General features: G+C 34.3%; 3 protein-coding genes and 1 non-coding gene across 6 annotated transcripts; 1 reads left to right on the top strand and 3 right to left on the bottom strand.

Annotated features, from left to right (window-relative positions):
* Positions 1 to 6,511: 6,511 nt before the first annotated feature.
* On the bottom strand, positions 6,512 to 7,863 carry LOC111829632. 2 transcript variants are annotated; one of them, XM_023779317.1, is made up of 3 exons: positions 7,719 to 7,863; positions 7,030 to 7,162; positions 6,512 to 6,926 (listed from the first exon to the last, which is right to left on the bottom strand). In XM_023779317.1, exons 1-3 carry the CDS (start codon positions 7,856 to 7,858, stop codon positions 6,870 to 6,872), a joined length of 330 nt encoding a protein of 109 aa, XP_023635085.1. In that variant the 5' UTR covers positions 7,859 to 7,863; the 3' UTR covers positions 6,512 to 6,869. The 2 variants fall into 2 exon arrangements, with proteins under 2 accessions (XP_023635085.1, XP_023635084.1); XM_023779316.1 differs by having other exon boundaries at positions 7,695 to 7,863.
* A 159-nt stretch (positions 7,864 to 8,022) lies between these two features.
* On the bottom strand, positions 8,023 to 10,667 carry LOC17878406 (uncharacterized protein At5g41620). 2 transcript variants are annotated; one of them, XM_006283122.2, is made up of 3 exons: positions 10,296 to 10,667; positions 9,701 to 9,826; positions 8,023 to 9,595 (listed from the first exon to the last, which is right to left on the bottom strand). In XM_006283122.2, exons 1-3 carry the CDS (start codon positions 10,665 to 10,667, stop codon positions 8,195 to 8,197), a joined length of 1,899 nt encoding a protein of 632 aa, XP_006283184.1. In that variant the 3' UTR covers positions 8,023 to 8,194. The 2 variants fall into 2 exon arrangements, with proteins under 2 accessions (XP_006283184.1, XP_023634480.1); XM_023778712.1 differs by having other exon boundaries at positions 9,701 to 9,822; positions 10,296 to 10,361.
* A 3,905-nt stretch (positions 10,668 to 14,572) lies between these two features.
* LOC17879283 (cation/H(+) antiporter 18) lies at positions 14,573 to 17,987 on the top strand. Its single transcript, XM_006285761.2, has 4 exons — positions 14,573 to 14,808; positions 15,091 to 15,357; positions 15,448 to 16,449; positions 16,538 to 17,987. The coding sequence occupies exons 2-4, from the start codon at positions 15,163 to 15,165 to the stop codon at positions 17,774 to 17,776; spliced, it is 2,436 nt and encodes an 811-aa protein (XP_006285823.1). The 5' UTR covers positions 14,573 to 14,808; positions 15,091 to 15,162; the 3' UTR covers positions 17,777 to 17,987.
* Positions 17,988 to 18,284: 297 nt separating this feature from the next.
* TRNAL-CAA lies at positions 18,285 to 18,368 on the bottom strand. The gene has a single exon. It is a non-coding gene; the product is annotated as a tRNA-Leu (tRNA).
* Between the last annotated feature and the right edge of the window lie 985 nt (positions 18,369 to 19,353).

Consider the following 19,353-nt stretch of genomic DNA (forward strand, 5'->3'; position numbering starts at 1 on the left):
TCTCTCTCTCTCTCTCTCTCTCTCTCTCTCTCTCTCTCTCTCTCTCTCTCTCTCTCTCTCTCTCTCTCTCTCTCTCTCTCTCTCTCTCTCTCTCTCTCTCTCTCTCTTATATATGATTATTCAATAGTACCAATCAAATTCATTAATAAGTAAGTTGGAGAGACATTAGATGATGATAACCATGTTACCACTTCCATAGAACTTACACTTTACGGGACACGATTCAATGTTTTTTGTACTTGTTGAAGTTCAATGTACTTAAGATGTCATTTAAACCATATATAATAGTCGTATTACTTCTTATTTTTATAAAGCTAACAAAATTATTATTTTGGTGAAAAAATATTAGTAATAAAAGTATGTGTGGTGTATGTTAACGGTTTTATTTTATGGAGTAATATGGTTTGGTTTTATTAGATAGAATTATATGGAATAATAGTTTAAATTTTTTATGATTTTTATAATGGAAAAATTTTTGTGATATTTTTTTCTTTCTCTAATATGTCGTATATTGTTTTAAAACATTATGGAAAAATAAGTATCAACCGCCAAATAAATTTTTAGTTTTAACAAAAGATATTAGAGAGAGAACAAAGCTGATCTTAATTACATTTGCTTAGCTGATCGATTTATGTGTGTTACATTTGTTTAACAACTAAAGATTTTGTATTTTTAATTTTGTTTCTATCCAAAACAGTGATATACTGGAAAATTAGAGTAATAATAATGCTTGAAAGAAAAAAAATCCCGGTTTAGAAGTTTTGACTAAGGCAGAAAAAGTTAAGTAAAGTTTATTGTTTACGAAGCTGCATGTTCTAGACAAACGACTGCTCAATATGGAACATCAAAGTACAAATTTAAATGCTAAAATATTTCTACTGTAAAAGATTAAATAAGATAAAGATGCATCTTAGCACAAGTTGGTCATTACATAATGATACTTTATGTCATCGATATTCTCTCTTTACATAAGTATATTAGTCATATTATATGCATTAGAAGATATATATATATATATTTTTGTACACATACATGAGCCTAATAATGTAGGAAAGGCTATGAAAGAAAGGCTATGTGTGACCAAGATTTTGTAGGTGCTTATCTTGAATCTTTGAACTTCATAAGAAGCTATACAAGTACAATTTTAAATATTTTATAAGGTTTAAAGTTATAAACAATTACTTACTATGTATGGATATTTCTTTACTTCTAATTATGTTTACTATTCAATATGATTAATAATTCAGATATATATATATATATATATATAATCATTAATCATTTTGACCGGGAACACACAAAAAAAACTCTCTACTCCTGTGCAGTAAATTATAAATTACTTGTATTAGCTATTTGATAAATGTTAAAAATGTATACATTAAGAAGAATTTGTCCTTACAAATGTATAATTTTTGTTTGTCTTTTCAACCGTAGAAGCAACAGACAGAATATCCACGTGTACTAATAGGTTCTTTGTACACGAAATTAAATTTATTTTTTTACTTTTTTTGGTATAATTTTTAAAACAAATTAAACAATATTCGTATGTACTTTTAAAAAAATACTATATAGATGAAAAAGCAAGTTTCCCGGGAACAAGGTCCGGCCGCTCGAGTGTAAAGCAGACAATTATTATGAAACATAAAGCAATTTTCTCGATTTTAATTGATTACGTAAAAGGATGTAAAATAAAAAATAAAATAAAAAATGATTACATTAAAGAATAAGAAAATATTATTTTCAAATTCAGCATATTGAAGAAGTAGTCATGTTTGGTTAATTCAAGTTTTGATTTACACCAAGACTTGCCTCAATTTTTGGAACCTAATATAATGCAAAAAAAAAAAGTCTAGACGTTTAATATATATTTATAACGATAAAAGAGGTAAATGAAAAGTTTTTTTTTTTTTAGGTAAATGAAAGTTAAGTACTGGTTTGTTAAATATTAAAGATGATTTACACTTTTCCCTTACTTAACAAATTTTAGTATGTTCTACCAAAAAAAAAACAAATTTTAGTATGAGAAAACAGTTATAAAGCACATATTTTGCCAATATAATAGCTGATTCTTAAAAAAAAATGGGGATCTTAAAATTAATAGAAAAATAATTTGACATGAGATTTTCTAATATGATCTAACTTGATCATCAAATTTGTGGGTTTTTGTTTCTTATTTCTTAGGCCCTAATATAATTATTCTTTAAAAAAAACTAAGCCCTTGAATGGTTACTAGATTTTAAATAGATTTTGGTTTTAGTTTTTCTAAAAGTTTGATTTACTTCCGTTCTAGATTTTGCAAAATTGGTTTTATTAAAAATAGGAAAATTTAGTTTTTGGAAGATTTTTCTATTGTCAAAGAAAAACCAAAAACCATTTTATAGTGGTTTTCCTCGTTAGTATTTATTCTATCATTTTTCAATTTTAATAGTTATTTTTTCATTTTTAAGAAAAAATTAGCAAAAAACCAAATATGTATAAAGTAAAAACCAAAAATCAAAAGCTAGAAACTAATTTAAAAACTCATTTCATTCATGTCCTAATAATAATTAAAAAACGTGGAGAAAATATTTAACCACCCACTTATCAGTAAATAAACATACTGTATATAGACATTGTTAATGCAACAAAACGTGGAGTATATTTTCCAATTGTTAGTGCAACAAAATAAAAACGCATATAGACATTGTGGGTTTTGCCGGTTTATGTTTTACCTTTGTTTTTGCTATAAAAAGCCATTACTCCTTCGATTTTTTTAGACATCTCTCTTCTCCCATCATCTCACTTCTCTTCCTTCTCTTCTCTCTTCTCACTTTTTCACATAATCTCTTTCTTATAGTAAATCTGTATGGTGCCTCATCAAAGCAAACTATGGTCATCTAGCTAGGGTTTTCTTGACGATTAGAGTTGATCATAGCACACACATAGAGGGACATCTTTGCATCAATATGAGTCACAAACATGGGCTATCTAACTAACTGTTTTGTGTTTTTTATGCTATATATAGTATAAATCAAATTCATTATGTGCTTGTATATATGCATATATAGTGATAGAGTTTTTCATTATCTCTATGGTTAGGGGATGCTGGGTTGGTGGAGGAAGAGAGCTTTCTTCGGTCCACTCATGGAGTAATATGTGAGATTTAATTGACTCTCGACTCATTCATCCAAATACCAAATGAAAGAATATGCTCGCATATGGTAAATGAGTGAATGATGCGAGAGACAAATTGAGTCTTCACTTCTCTATGCTTGGACTGAAGGGAGCTCCCTATTTTTATTTTTCTCTGTAATACCTACCACATTTTTTTCATCTATGTATTGATTACTTGAAGATTTTGTGTCTAAACTCATGATCAAGTTCAACTTTATATGATACGATATAAGTAAGTCTGACACTCTACTTATATGAGTGTTTTATGGCTCTTTTTGCAGGATTCAGCCGTGGACCTCCCAGAACATTTTCGAGTCCAATCTATATATGAAGATTTTATTACCTTTCTCTTTGTAATCAAGTTTCCCTTAAAAAAAGCAATAGCTATGTTTCTAGGATAAGGTTTCACTAGTTCATCACCAAATGTATATTTTTTTTCTTTTCTTTGTATTCATGTATAAGGTAATAAGGTATTATGTATCTAGCTTTCTCTCACAATGAATGGTGATTTACTTGCAAAAAATAGTTTAAGACTTTAAGCTATTACATTCTACTAAACGCAACTGTAAGTTTAGAAATGAATCTAGCTCCATAAAATCAGATTATAAGAAAAAAGTGATGATGTGTATATATGAAATAATATTCAAAAACAGTCTCTTTACATGTGTTTGGATATAATTAGGGTTTTGACAATAAAACCCTAAGATGGGCTGTAAAGTATCAAACTCATCAGACGAGAGAGAGAGAAAGAGATCTCTCAGTGTTCAACGACAACATCACCTCGGGTCTTGATCTCTTTTTCACTGCAACAAGTTCCTAGATATGTCGACTTCATCGTTGGAAATGAAATACACTTTAATGACTACACTACCCTCGACTAAGGGCATCCTCTAGAGGGCAAAATCGTATTAAGCTCGACATTTGACGAGTGTCAACATCATCATCATGCATTGATCTACAATTTTGTTCACATACTTTTTTTTCTTCTCCCTATTGTACTAATTTACAACTTGAGATTTGAATTGAAAAAGAATCATTCTTTTAAATCGGGGTTGCTGAGCGTAATCTATACATAATCAAAAACTATCATTTTATCTAAGTTATAATAATAGTCCATGGACTCATGGAGCATGACTAATATATGTTTAGATTCTTGTAATAATGCTACATCTCCACCGAATACAAGTTAAAAAAAATATTTGTTTATATGTTTGTGTAGACTTAGTTAAGAATAAGATACCATTTTTAAAAATATTAATTAACAAGTATCAAAATTATGCTATTTTAAAGCATACAATTGTATGCCAAATATAGGTGACAATCTTTTCCCAATCCACTTTATATTATTGTGCCTTGTGTTCAGTTGTTGTGTGTGTGTATATGTTTTTACTTTTATTGTTCTTTCTAATTGACATGTGTGGATTTATGGGTTTTTGACATGTGGCATAGTCCTATGAGAACTGAGGTTGACACACATGTCTTCTGGTTTGGTACTTTGGTTTGATTAAAAGAAACGCATGTGTTACATTAACGTATGCTTAGATCGTGTGAACTTCTAACTAGCTAGAAAGGTAAGGAGGCTTTGCCACTCCTCTCTATCTCCACCTAGTTAACCGATCAGATCGATCAACGTCTTACCCGGTTAGCTACGAGATTGAGTTTAATTTCCACGACTCAACAAAAAATCTATCTTTATAATAGAGTATATCTTTAGATCCAAACACACCCTTAAATTGTTTAATAAGTATGCTTTGTATATAATTTTATACTTAAAACGAATTTAAGGATTAGAATACACTATTTCACAAACATGATGAGACAACAAAGAATAATTTTGGTGGATTATGGCATTTGACTTTAATCCCATTGGCACACTAAAAAGAGACAATGGTGATGAAGAGAAGAACGAATGATCTCATTATATTATAAAGAGTTTATATTATATGCAATACACATTTTACATTTACATATGTGTATGTGAGAGTTGGTGTGACATCACACGATCTCTCTTATAAACGACAATACTGATAAAGTGTGATGAAAAAGCAACACCTGAGAATGTGCAATTATTATAACTTGCTTAGTTGGGTACAGTTAACAGATCTATCTTTTTAGAGTATTTTCTTTTTTTCCGTAATTAAATTATTCCAAGATAATTGTCACTAATAAGTTTTCTATTCTCCTAAACATAAGTACTCACAAACCATGTGTGCACTTAACTTTACACACTAGAGCGAGGGACGATAATATACGAGTAATACCTTTATACATGAAGTTTTTAATTGTGTTTTGTAACTTGTTGCTCAGAACTTGCTATTCTTAAAACTGGTTTGAACGTTGAATAGTTGTGACTTTAGTATGAATCTTCTAGATATATATATATATATATATAGAGCCATTTGTATAACTTTAACATACATGGATATGGCTTTAGTATCCATATATGTATGTGTTAGGCGTCCAAAGAACTCGATAAGTGGATGACTATTACGAAGTACCAATCACTTGGATCAGAGTCTTGGCCACTTAATGACTCTATCTTGCTCTTAGAAGACTCTAGATTCCTTAGAAGGTTAAAGATGTATTCCACTCCTTCTATATACATGTTAGGTTTTTGGGTGCTTCAAAAACTATATATTTTCTTATTCCTATCGAAAGTTATACGAGGAAAATTTTAAAATAAAAGTACACGATTTGATCACCTAGTATTTTGTCATACTTGAGAAGGGTGATTCGATTCTTGCATTGCATGTCGAGTTTTCAAATGTTTTCATTAATGGGATCTTTTGAATTAGTATATGAAACCAAAAACAAAACAATACTATATAGAACGGGTGATTAATTATTACTTGTGAGAAACGTTAAAACTACAAATACTACAGCTAAGTAAATTAAGCAATAGATGAAAGGTGCATTGGTAATGTCCAACATTTAGGATTCGATGCGTAATTTTTGTTGTTTTTGTTTGTAACCAACTACAAACACAATGGTCCCCAACTTTATCATAAATCTTAACAAGATCTTTGAAAAGATCAACCCACCCACTTCATAGAAACTATATGAGAAAATCCATGGAGGCATGGACTAAAGTAGCAATGCTCCTAACCTTGAGGGCAGTTTGGTAATAAGCTGACCTAAACAACATATTAGTCAACCCTTCAACAACTACAAAAGCACTAAATAAAAACTCCCATTAAGTCCACTTCAATGGATCTTGTCAACTTCTAAGCATTGTGTTTTGAAGAAATGAATCCGTCACTTTCAGGATATTAATATATATACAATGAAGGGAACATTGACTTGGGAAAAGCTTCTTAGAGAAACAATGTGAAGAGCAAGTTAAACATGAACCAATAAGTTGAGTAGCATGTTAAAGTTACCTATTAATCTCTCTGGCCCTTTTGTATATAGTAAGGCTTATCAGAATCATAGTTTCCCTAACAGGGGCATAAAATAACAACTCTCTTATTGATCATGAGATGAGTTTAGGATCCCAAGTTCATGGCAATACAATCTCCTACTCAATAAACTTCATAGCCACGCCCTAGAAACCAAAGGCAGGACAGGCGGTTCACCGTTTTCAACTTCTCAAATAGTGGCTTATCTTTCTTAGAAGTAAACAATAGCTTCAAAGATCTAATGAATAGGATTTCTATAAACAAAATATATCCTACGCAAAACTAGCTTCCTTTCAGGCTTCAAATCTGTTCATATGCTTATGCAGCCTCATAAAGACCTAACATGTAACCATCAGGGCATCTCATGGCCGCAACCTAGTTAAAACAAAAACAACCGCTAAAATTATTCAAATCCCCATTTAAGAAAGTAAGTCCCAAATGAAACTTGAACATCTTTAGAAAAAACTAAATATGTTACCTTTCCATGTATTTCATACTTGATAGTGCCATCTAATTCTGCTCCTAAGGCCATAAGTTTGTTCACTGTTGTATTAATGTCTGTGACCGTGAATGACAGAAGCGATGAGTATCCCTTCTCCGCAATATGATCGCTGCGTAAAAAGAAAATCTTTGAGAACCACAAGACTTTAGGAGCAGAACAAACAGCTTAATCAAAAAGAGTCAAATCCAAAAGATATGAAGAGTATAAGTAAATAGATGGAGAAGGAAATATCATATCCGCTTAAAACAGAGTGCCATTTTCAATATTCAATCATATATTCTCGGAATACAAAGGTAAAAGACCAACGGAGATGATGAAAACTAGAGCTTTAGGAAAGTGTCAGAGATCAAAAATCAAAAGCATCAAACTTTTTCTTCATCCAACCAATAAAAAAATGAGTTTCTCTTGCACCAATAATCACAACCAAAAATTCTCTACAATTGCAATCAAGTTTCAAATATAGTGAACTTGACTTGACGAAACATAACAAACGCTTGTAGCTTCATCACATGGATCATTTGAAGAAAAATGAACCAACCAAAAGTTGTATTAGACGACTAAACTCAGAAAAGTTGTCATTGAGGCAAATGATCAAACAGATTGTGTGCATTGAACAATAATGGAGCAAAAAGAAACAAAACCTAGGAGATTGCATAAGAGCTAACTTGAGAGGACCAGAATCGAGCTCAGCCCAGCGTAAAGTGACGATATTGACGGAGAAGTCGAGACCTTGCGCATAGAATCGAGCCGCTTTGGGTACGTCTCTGTGTAGCTGCAGGATCCACCTAAACGACGCCGTAGCCATCTCTCCCTCTCTCTCTCTACGAAGACGACTGACAAACAAAACACCTTGAAATCAATTACCCAATAGGCCCAATACAAATAGTTGGGCCTCTCTGAGCCTAAGTTTAAACGTTGTCGTTTCAATCTCGCGCTCTACCACAGACCAACGGAAAAAACAGAGTTCACTTCTCTTACTTGCGATGTTTCAAAATTCAATAACTCAAAAAATTTGCAATGGATATACAAATTTGTAGATGAGTCCGATTTACAGAGAAAATGAATATGAAACTCAAGATATGTGTGTATCCAACAAGACCACTCGTTTCGGTCCATTTTCGATTGAACAACTCTGGATGGATTAGCCTTTGAATAACCGATGACGCGATTTTGAACTCTTTGCGAGCTTAGTTTTCAAAGTATTATCCTTTACTCCGTGAGCTATTGCAATTTCGGACGAGCCTAGAAGATCAGGTGTGACGGTTCTTGAAATCCACTGTCGAATTGGGCTTGCTTGTCTTCGAGAAGACGGGAAATTGCAAGAAGCTTCATCGATTTCACGGGTTTCGGACAATAACCTTCTGTGTGTTCGAATCATTTCCCCCATTACATCGTTCTTGTTCGTAGTAGCACACTGATCAATTTCGTCTTCTGGTTTCTTTATGTTGTTGCTGTTCTCAGGCTTTACATTATCTTCCTCTTTGTTTTCAATAGCTCGGGTGGTTTTCTTCTTTCCATTACTCGATATCGCCCACGCCATTTGATCCTCAAAGTTAACTTGGAAACTCGACGTGGACGGGCTTCCAATCTTTCCTTTCGACTTTTCATCGATCAAACTTTCTTTGTTAAGTTGGTTTGGTTTCTTAATTTCCTCTCCATAAGACACTGTAGGTTTCTTGAGCTCAAAGCAATTTGAATCGCTTCCTGCAGAGTCTTCTTCACAGTCTGCATCTCGCGGTGGTGCACTCAAGGTGTTGAACGGGACAGATTCAAGTGAATTCCGGCGGATTCTCGGTATTTCGTTCCGCTTCTCCTGAAGAAATCTCTCGATCTCAACCTCAAGCTTATCCAGCACTGATCTGTTGTTACCATTCAATGTATCTCCACCTTCTAATTTCATCTGTGTCCTTTCGTCAAGCCAAGATTCAGCGATATGAAGAACCAATGGATCTCCTCCAGCTCTACCAGCCCAATCCTTATCAAGATTCTTCTTGTTTAAACCGTGGATCTCCTCTTCGTAGTTCTTGATCCCTTTGGCAAACTCATCGCAGAGTAGCTCCATCATCTTATTTGATTTAGCCCCTCTCTCAAGCTCCTTGACACAGTTAGACAAAGAAGACTTCACTTCCGAGAGCTCACGTGCCAATTTCCTATGCAAACTCTCTGAACGTTTTCTAAGTTTCCGCTCATCTTCCAACTCTTTCCTCGCTGACTGAACCGCAGAGCTCATCCGCTCAACTTCCTTATTCTTCCTCAACAGCTTTTCTTCAGCGAGTTGCTTCACCACACCGTCTAGCTCGTGTCTATCGGCTTGCTGGTACCTAAGAAGCTCCTTGATTCGAACACGTGAATGAGCCAGCTCGGTTTTCAAAGCTTTAATTAAGGAGATATTGGAAGCATGCTGCTCCTCGAGGCTCCAAATACGGTTCAATACTTTAAGAAGTTCGGTTGATGTCTTGAGATTGTAGTGAGGTTCTCTAGACTGTCTTCCTCGGAACTCCATTGAACTACTTGGAGTTACTGCTTTGTTGTATGTTGTAACCTGCAAAAACCATAGTCTATACGTGAATACAAATCTCCAAAACACAAATAACTCCTACTATACACATTTGACTGATTCCTTAAGTTGAATAAAAAATGTTTAGACCTCGAGTGAGCTTCCGTAACTAGCCGGAGATACAGGCTGAAGAGCGTGATTGTTACGTTCGATAGATTGATGATGCTTTATCAACATTTGACCGATCTGCCTCCTTAGACTTCCAGCACTACCTGGCTGAGACAACGTAGGAGGACCATATCAGATAATGAATAACACCAAAACCAAATCACGTCATTGATCAGACAAAGAACCATAAACTCTGACTGAAACACCAGCATCAGTCAAATTCTGTTTAGATTCAAGTAAAACATAATCACTCTCGTCACTAATCAAATCTTAGCTAATGAGCTTACTATAATCAATTGTGACGCCTAGGCCATAACGTTTTAGCTAGAATTTGAAACCTTGTGAGACTTATTATAACAAAAAGATGTAACCTTTTCACAGTGAATCCAAATACTAATCACTTTGCAGTAAGAACAGAGCAAATCTAGACTAAACCCAGAACACAGAAAAAAAAAATCATCAAAATTCACACAAATCATCACGACTCATGTTTCAAAATCCAAACTTTAACACTACCCATAATCCTAAACCGACTGATTCAAACGAATCTACCAAAACCAGAAAAGGGTGAAGAAACCTGATGATCAGGAGAAGGATCTCGAAGGAATTGAGAGAAGTCGAGACCATTCTCCTTAACCACCGCCTTGCCGTGACGTTGCCGGCGGTTACTAGTTCCGCCGGCGAAACCATTAGCGCCGCGGTGCATCCTCTTAGCAGAAGAAGAAGAAGAAGCAGAGTGGTACTGATAGTGATGAAACTCCCAGAAAGCAGCAGCGAGCTTTCTAGAGGAAACAAGGGTAGACTTAGGGAGGAGGAAGCTAACGCGGACAGGAGTTGAAGATGGGTTAATTCGAGTTTTATGATTCTTTAACTTTTTCACCAATCTTTCCACTTTTTGTCTCTCTGCTTCTTCTTCTACTACTCCTACTCCTCTCACTTTACTTTCCATCTAAAGCTAACAATAAAGTTTCCACCTTTTTCTACTTTAATTTCAATCAAAGATTAAAAAAAGGAAAAATCCCATAAATTTCTCAAAGTTGTCTTTTGAATTTGTTTCACCTGTATATATATTTGAACGTTGGATGCTTTTCTGATGTGGGGTTTTGTTTTTTTTTTTTGGTTCCTATTTAAAAGGATTTGTTGATCTTCAGTGGCTACAATCAGTTTGTTTGTGTAACATCACCATCACAATTAATTGCACTTACCAGTTTGAGATGAGATTTTTAAAAACAAAAAAAGGAAAGAAACATTCACCTTTCTTGATTATTGAGGATGCTGTAATAATATTCCGACAGTACCGTAACTTGGTACTTTTTGGCTTTGTGTGTTTTGTATTTGTGGGCATTTTCCTCGTTCTTTGTATATCTTCTGAGAAGTGAGAGTACTAGCTTCCTCCATTCAAGTTCCAAGAGGGTGTGTTGTTTCTACTTTCTTGTGTGTGTGTCAAAGACACTAACTGTAACAGAGGGTTCAATCTAACTAAGCAAAAGACAAAGACTAAAAAGGCAGACATCTCTACCTTACGTTTCGTCACTTATATATTTTTTTGTGTTTTGAGCTATGAACAAAGCAAAATGTTACACTATCCAAATTCCTGTTCCACGAATAGTCTTATATTTGCTCAATAGTTGCTAACAGAGACTAGCTCTAACATACTCATTACAGTTTTGTGCTAATGTTCTTATGTACAATCTAATATAGTATCTTTATAATGTTGCTGAGATTTAAAGAGTACTATTTTTAGCTAACGTTAAACTAAATTAAGTTCCAACAACTACAAATCTGTTCCACCAGCACCAGTCTATGTGCCTTCAATGCCAGCAACCAATTATATGTTTTAGTTTAAGTTTGTAGAGAGTAGTTATCATTTATCAAAATCACTTGCAGGCTATATTACCCACCTCATGGACTTAGAAAGCCCATTAATAAACTTCATAGTGTCCTGGCCACATAGTAATTTCTTACACTTCTCTGTTTTATTTGAAAGTAATGGGGAATAATTGTATTCAGAAATCTTTAGTACTCAAATTATGTGTCTCCAAATTAAACCACCAAAAACAAACAAGAGGATTCATCAATCGTATTTAGTAAAGGTTAATTTGGGGCAACTTTATTTGATATTTTAGTTTAGAAATTGCGGTTTATTAGTAATTAAGTAAACTAAACATGGTCAAAATTAACAAGGAAGAACCTAAAGATAGAGAAGGCATAAGAGAAAGTAGAATAGTGAAAATATGAGACATAAAAAGATTGACCAGTAAGATGTATTAATCAGTTGGTAAGTATTGCAAGACTTTTGGATTACCATCAAAGACTTCAAAATCATATATGTACAACACAACTAATCCTATACCATATCTATTAGAATATCACAAGCTCAATCTATTAATTGGCTGGAGAGTTGGGAGACAAGTCCGACAACTATTAGTTCCATAGATTAGATATATCATACAAAAGTCTTTCAATTAAAAAATAAAAATAAATATAATATATTTCATGGAGTACATTTTTTCTATATTTTAAATTATAATTCACTATGACTTTTTGGGTTAACAAGAATATTCCAAGGATTCAATTCACATTGCGTGTGTAGATTCATTCACCCAAGTATCTGCCCATGATTCCGTCGCAACCATATTCTCCAGAACAAACGTAGTAATCATGATACAATACACATCACAATCATTTTATAAATTAATACCATGTTGTTATTATACTTGTCCATAGATTTCGCATTGCATTATTATTGGCATTAAAGTGTATATATTTAAATAACTACAACAGTGATGATGACCTCTTTCGGCTGCAAAATTATAATATGATTGCTTCAAACACAATTAATGGATTAATTTCTGTTGAGTGAAAGGATTTAAACATATCTAATATAAATTAACCAAACAGTATAACAAAAATAGTTTACATGTTAACAAAAGTTACATGCACACATAATTACACCAAAATAGGTGTCTTTGTATGGTTAAATCACCAGTTTATTTTACATACGTAGAACTTGAGCTTTCTGCTCGTTCCTATAGATGCAATGAAACCGTAACTATTTCTTTCAAAACTATATCATATCCATATGTATCATGTATATAAAAAAAAAAAAAATTCAAGTGGGGATATAATGTGAGTTCTTTATCTTTAAGGATAAGTTTTACATAAATGCCAACTGTCTATACATATTTAATAACAACATCAAGAGGGATTTAGATTGTATTGATCATGAACATACATGTGACGGCAGCTTGAAAAGTAAAACTCGTAGTGCACCGTTTTGTTTATTATGTTCAAACAGAAGTTTCGGTGTTACTCATTTATGGGCAATAATTCCACTTGGGTGCGTCAAAACTTTATTTTATAATGTTCCCACAAAAACAGTAACGTAATAACCATTGGTTTGCGTTGGAGAATAGTACTTTTGAGTGGTGATTTCTTCTAAAAATGTTTTAGACAAAGACATGAACAAAGTACATATATAAAGGTGTGTTGCTGTCATCTAGATATGAACAAAGTACACAAATGTGTGGTGTTGTCATGCATCTATGCTTTCTAAGAGACCTAGGGGGAGATAAACAATGGAGTAAAATGATCGATCAGATCACAAGAAGATGATTAAACGGATTCTTGAAATTATAGAAATATTTCTTAGAAAGAAAACTTCATTATATTTAATTTTTTATATAATTATAACGGATCCAAGAGAATCATTAAATGAGTGATAAAACAAAAGTTGACTTTTAATAGATACCTTTTCTCCTTTTTTCAGCTAGTTTTGTTATAAAACAATACAAAACAATAAAAAAAATTGGGAACAAGTAGCAAATTCCTTAAAAGAAAACGTAATGAGATAAATCACTCGTACGCATTATAAAAATCCGAAAGAGAGAGAGACGGCAAAAATGGACGACTGAGAGATGTTTAAACACTATATAATGCATTTGCATCTCTCTCTCTCTTTATTTCTTTACTTAAAGTTGTAAGCTTACTAAAAGAGTATGACTACGTCAATATTGGACTATGTCATAGACGAAACCAAGTAAACAAATGTTATCCTCATTATTTGGAAGTAAAGCTTGCTTCGTTATATAATCTTTTTTCTTTTGTTATTTTACTAAAGTTTTGGTAATTGGATTTTTATTTTCAAAAAAAATGAATTCACAAATCAATGGTTATAAATCACAAACTAAAAAGGAAGAAAAAGGCTATATATGAACCTATTTGTAATTGTCACCTATTTTCCCCAAAATACATTTTTCTTCCACAGATTGATTGATTGATTATATTCTTTCCGTTTCATATTACTTGTCGTTCTAGAGTTAAAATTTTGTTTCATAATAGTTATAGTTTTAGATTTTTAATGCAAATATATGGTAAATATTTCTAATTTTTTATTCTTTTAAAAAAAATGTTTTAAACAAATTTTTTAAAAAAATTTAGTAAAGAAAAATAAAATATTAAATATTAAAGTTTTTTATACTAATATAATCCATAAAAGGAAAAGATGAAATTGGATGGTATGTATGAGACTATGAGAAACAAAAGTTGACTTTATCAGATTCTTTTTTTCCTTTTCAGCTAAGCTTCGTTAAACAAAAATTGAACAACTCTCTATCAAACAAAACTCCTGAATTTATTATTTTCTTTTTTTGCAAAAAAACACAATTATGTAAAGTGTTTTTGTTTTGTTTGGAAACTAAAACATCATTATAAAAGTCATGAGGTAAACTTATAAAGTTAGTGACTAAGCATTAATAAGTATCCCGAAAGATAGAGAGACCTGAGAGAACCAAAATAAAATAGACGACTGTGAGAGAGATGTTTGGTTGTTTTGTTTGTACACTAAAAACACTGCTCACATCTCTCTCTCTCTCTATTTAAAGTCGTAATCTTCAAGTCAATATCGATCCAACTTCTCTCAGTACACTTTTTTTCTCTTTGTGTTTTTGTCTTCTTCTTCTGCTTCGCCCTGCAATTTCTGCGAATCATCTTCCTCTCGTTGATCTTTTACATGTGGGTTCATTCTAAAGCATAACTACTACAAGCCCGACTTCGTCTAGTGAGATCAAAACCACTCCAAATTTCTTCAGGTACTCTCTCTTCTCTCCTTGTCTCGTTTTTAAACCTTCTTTCACAATGCCTTAGATTTCTAGGGTTATAGACCTCCTAATTTTTAGGTTTTCTCGAGAATCCTAATTTTTTAAGAAACTAATTTTCCGGTTCTCTGATCTTATCTTGGTGCAACTCTTATATGCATGTGTTATGGTGGAATACTATTAGTATTCTGATTTGGCTTTATGATTCTTATTTTGTTCCAAGTTTATCGAAAAATCTATAAAGATTGAAGCTTGATTGTTTTTTCTTTTGAGCAGGGTTTTTGAAGAAAGAGATTGAATTTGGTTCGTCTCTATTTTACTGTGCAAAAGATTTAGTCTTTTGCAAGAATGGCTACAAATTCTACAAAAGCGTGTCCTGCTCCGATGAAAGCAACCTCTAATGGTGTTTTCCAAGGGGATAACCCAATAGACTTTGCGTTGCCTCTTGCGATTCTGCAGATTGTCATTGTTATAGTTCTCACTCGTGTTCTTGCTTACCTTTTAAGACCTCTGAGACAACCTCGTGTTATTGCTGAAGTTATTGTAAGTTTGTCTTGTTCTCTCTCTGTCAATTCGTTGAGTCTTGGTTGATTTTGGTTATTTTGGTGAATGATTTAGTATGTTGGTTTGCAGGGTGGTATTATGCTTGGACCGTCTCTTCTTGGTCGTTCCAAGGAGTTTCTTGACGCTGTGTTCCCGAAGAAAAGCTTGACTGTTCTAGAAACTCTTGCTAATCTTGGCCTTCTCTTCTTCCTTTTCCTCGCCGGACTAGAGATTGATACCAAAGCTCTTCGTCACACTGGGAAAAAGGCTTTAGGAATAGCTTTGGCTGGAATCTCTCTCCCGTTTGCTCTTGGCATTGGCTCTTCATTTGTTTTAAAAGCAACAATCAACAAAGGAGTAGACAGTACCGCGTTTCTCATCTTCATGGGTGTGGCACTCTCCATCACTGCATTCCCTGTGTTGGCTCGTATCTTGGCTGAGCTAAAGCTTCTAACCACTGAAATAGGACGACTTGCAATGTCAGCTGCTGCTGTTAACGATGTCGCGGCTTGGATTCTCCTTGCTCTTGCCATTGCTCTCTCGGGATCCAATACATCTCCCCTTGTCTCTCTCTGGGTTTTCCTTTCTGGATGCGCTTTTGTTATTGGTGCTGCTTTCATCATTCCTCCAATCTTTAGATGGATTGCCAGGAGGTGCCACGAGGGAGAACCCATTGAAGAAACCTACATTTGCGCCACTTTGGCTGTGGTTCTTGTTTGCGGATTTATAACTGATGCCATTGGTATCCATTCCATGTTTGGTGCTTTTGTGGTGGGTGTTTTAATCCCAAAGGAAGGACCTTTTGCTGGTGCACTCGTGGAGAAGGTGGAGGATCTTGTATCAGGTCTCTTCTTGCCTCTGTACTTTGTAGCGAGTGGTCTAAAAACTAATGTGGCCACTATTCAAGGAGCTCAGTCTTGGGGCCTTCTGGTTTTAGTCACCTTCACTGCTTGTTTTGGTAAGATTGTTGGCACTCTCGGTGTTTCCCTTGGCTTCAAGATACCGATGCGAGAAGCCATAACATTAGGATTCCTCATGAACACAAAAGGATTGGTCGAACTCATCGTCCTAAACATTGGAAAAGATAGAAAGGTACAAACTTTTTTCCAATCTTTACTAATATGCATCATGAAAGATCCAAAAGGTGATAACTTTAACTTCTGTTCGGGTGTTTCCTCAGGTTCTCAATGATCAGACATTTGCCATAATGGTTCTAATGGCTCTCTTCACAACCTTCATCACCACACCAATTGTAATGGCAGTCTACAAACCAGCGAGAAGAGCCAAGAAAGAAGGCGAATACAAAAACAGGACAGTAGAACGAGAGAACACAAACACACAGCTTAGAATCCTCACTTGTTTCCACGGAGCCGGAAGCATTCCTTCAATAATAAACCTCCTGGAAGCATCTAGAGGAATCGAAAAAGGCGAAGGACTCTGCGTTTACGCTCTCCACTTACGGGAACTATCAGAGAGATCTTCAGCTATTCTAATGGTTCATAAAGTCCGCAAAAACGGGATGCCGTTTTGGAACAGAAGAGGGGTCAATGCAGACGCAGACCAAGTAGTAGTTGCTTTCCAAGCATTTCAACAACTGAGCAGAGTCAATGTCCGACCAATGACAGCAATCTCATCAATGTCTGATATTCACGAAGATATCTGCACAACAGCTGCAAGAAAAAGAGCAGCCATTGTGATTCTCCCGTTTCACAAGCATCAGCAGCTGGACGGTTCGTTAGAGACGACACGTGGCGATTACCGTTGGGTGAACCGGAGAGTTTTGCTTGAAGCTCCTTGCTCAGTTGGTATATTCGTTGACCGTGGACTCGGTGGCTCAAGTCAAGTCTCAGCTCAAGACGTTTCTTACTCTGTTGTTGTTCTGTTCTTCGGTGGTCGTGATGATCGTGAAGCGTTGGCTTATGGATTACGTATGGCGGAGCATCCAGGAATCGTTTTAACTGTTTTCCGATTTGTGGTTTCGCCGGAGAGAGCCGGAGAGATTGTTAATGTGGAAGTGCGTGACAGTAACAACGAGAAGAATCAGAGTAGTAAGAATCCGAAATTGGATGAGGAGATTATGTCTGAGATAAGGAAGAAGTCGTCGGTGGATGAATCGATTAAGTTCGTGGAGAAAAGGATTGAAAACGCCGCCGTGGATGTAAGATCGGCGATAGAGGAAGCGCGGCGGAGCAATCTGTTTTTGGTTGGTCGGATGCCAGGTGGAGAGATAGCATTGGCGATAAGGGAGAACAGTGAGTGCCCAGAGCTTGGACCTGTCGGAAGTTTGTTGATTTCGCCGGAATCATCGACGAGAGCTTCGGTTTTGGTGATTCAGCAGTACAACGGCGCCGGAACAGCTCCGGATTTGGCATTAGGTGGGACGGAGTTAATGACACCAACGGATAAAGACTCTGAATGAATCAGTGGTTAAGAAAGAACGGAGCGGTTCGGTTCGGTTCGTGGAAATGGTTTACCATAGGTAGTGAAAAAGTTGGTTAACGATAACGTTTTAATCGGACTTTGTTCTCACTATTTCATCTTTTCTATATATATAATTATATATATTGGGTTTCAGTTTTTGCTCTTAAAAAGAGTAATTGGTTATAAACTTATAATTGTTGTTGATATTAGCTGGAATCGTGATAATAATTTGTCTGTTTGAATAAATGTTTAATGCATTGTATATAATATATTAATATATAAATTAGACCAAAAAAATCAAACATAGAACATCAACTAAGGTGACCAAAAAAAAAAATTAACATCAAGTAAATGTCTAAAATACATCTCTTATATACTTTAAATTTGAGGTTTACAAAAAAATAAAAAATATATAAACTTAAGTGGAGAAGATTACTCACTGTCGTTGCAATTGGCATTGCATTAGTGTTTTAAAAATTACTTAAATGGACAAAAGAAAAGTGAAATGTCAGAAGTGGGGTTTGAACCCACGCCCTCTTACGAGGACCAGAACTTGAGTCTGGCGCCTTAGACCACTCGGCCATCCTGACTAATATGTAAATTCTTAGTGGTAAATAATATTATCCCTTTCGTAATCAGCTTATAATGTAGTTTTAGGTTTTAACCTTCAACAATGGTTTACCGAGAAAAAAGAAAAGAAAAAACCTTTAACAACAATAAATTACATAGTCATAGTCACTACATTAATTAATTCATTATGTAAATCATATGTACTAGGCTCAGTAAAACCGAAGTAACCGTCAGTGTAATATTTAAAATAATTTGATAACATAATAAAATACATTAAAAAAATTCGATAACATAATAAAATACATTAAAAAACCTTAATGTAAATAAATAATTTTATTAGTGATATGCCTTTTTTTTTTTTTTGTCAACAGTGATATGCCTTTAATGTTGTTGTTTTTTAATTTTGCAATGATATTTTGATGTTTTTAAAACTTTTAGTGTTATTAAGATGCCTGACCGATGGTTTGAGAAAACATAAGAGTATAAGACCTTATCAGAGGCTTTGGTTTGCTTTTCATGTATATCGTGTAGCAATTTTTTAATATCGGTTTTCTAAAAAGTTTTTTAAAAAGGTCCTACATTTGCAATAAACTTATAATTTTGCAAGGGGCCTAAACTTTTTGGAATTTTAACTAGACACTTCGTCAAATTTATAACTTAAACATAACTAAGTTTGGATTGAACATGTATCTTGTTTTGTATGTGTTTGTATTTTTAGGCTTGGGTGTGTTCGGATCATTGTTGGATGTTTGACATTAAGATGTTTAGAATCCGATTAAGATTCAAATGACTTTCGATAATTTAGGATTGGTCGAGCTCAGTACCAAGACCAATTCTCCTCTAGTAGAACGAGAGAAGTGGACTGGTGGTGCAAGCGTTCGCCTGAGAGACCTAGAAGTATTCATGAATCTCGCAGACGAGCAAGTAGGGAGCCTCCGAGTTCTCCGAGGCTCTCTCAAGACCGAATGCAACAAATTCTGAACACCCCCCCCCCCACCTCCCTTT

The sequence above is a fragment of the Capsella rubella genome, unplaced genomic scaffold (assembly GCF_000375325.1).
Source record: "Capsella rubella cultivar Monte Gargano unplaced genomic scaffold, Caprub1_0 scaffold_7, whole genome shotgun sequence".
Lineage (NCBI taxonomy): Eukaryota > Viridiplantae > Streptophyta > Magnoliopsida > Brassicales > Brassicaceae > Capsella > Capsella rubella.